The 721-nt window shown below is 32.6% G+C and overlaps 1 protein-coding gene across 1 annotated transcript in view; it reads left to right on the plus strand.

Annotated features, from left to right (window-relative positions):
* Window positions 1–721, plus strand: part of LOC108688765 — a 26,187-nt gene that overhangs the window by 22,590 nt on the left and 2,876 nt on the right. The window contains exon 8 of the mRNA XM_018195155.1: window positions 397–626. Within this exon, the coding sequence (XP_018050644.1) occupies window positions 397–626 (230 nt within the window). The remainder of the gene's footprint in view (window positions 1–396; window positions 627–721) is intronic.

Genomic DNA, 721 nt, shown 5'->3' on the forward strand with positions numbered 1-721 from the left:
CTCTCTCTCTCTCTCTCTCTCTGTGTTAAAATACTTAATAAGAATTTTTTATTAATCGAAATGTGCGTCAACGAAATTCCAAACTGTATTCTCATATTTAAAATTTTTTTCCTAAAAATCTATTATTATAAAAGCGAAGTAGTTAAGTTAATATTAGTCAAGAAAATTTTTAACAAATAACTTTAATTCTGTTTCCATAGTTATTGCATAAAATTCTGCAAATAATAACATTATATCGTGATGAATATTTGTGTCAAAATATCTTAATAATTAATTCGATAACTGATATAACACTCTTGGTTACTATCAATCACTGGTACCGTTTCGAAAAGGTCACATTAAATTAGGAATTCTTTTGAGTTGGGGTGATGCACAAATTGAAAGCGAGTTTTGCAGGTGTTTGCGCCAAATATTTTGCATTGCGTCAAACCCGGTCAAATGAGGTCGGAGGTTTCATCGGAAAGAGCCGAGGAGAGAATAGATGTGATAAATGTTGTGCGTACACTTCTGGAACACACGTCGACATTGTTCATGGTACCAGCGGCACTATTGGACGAAGTATATCAGCATATGATGGATACTCATCCAGCGGAGTTAGATATTGCCTTGTCTCGTCGCGTTGAAGAGTGAGCATTTCATTTAACGAGCAATGAATGAACAATATTATCAGAATATTATCAGAATTACGAAATAATATTCTTCGTATATATATATATATATA

This window comes from Atta colombica, unplaced genomic scaffold, assembly GCF_001594045.1.
Source record: "Atta colombica isolate Treedump-2 unplaced genomic scaffold, Acol1.0 scaffold238, whole genome shotgun sequence".
In the NCBI taxonomy this organism is placed as follows: domain Eukaryota; kingdom Metazoa; phylum Arthropoda; class Insecta; order Hymenoptera; family Formicidae; genus Atta; species Atta colombica.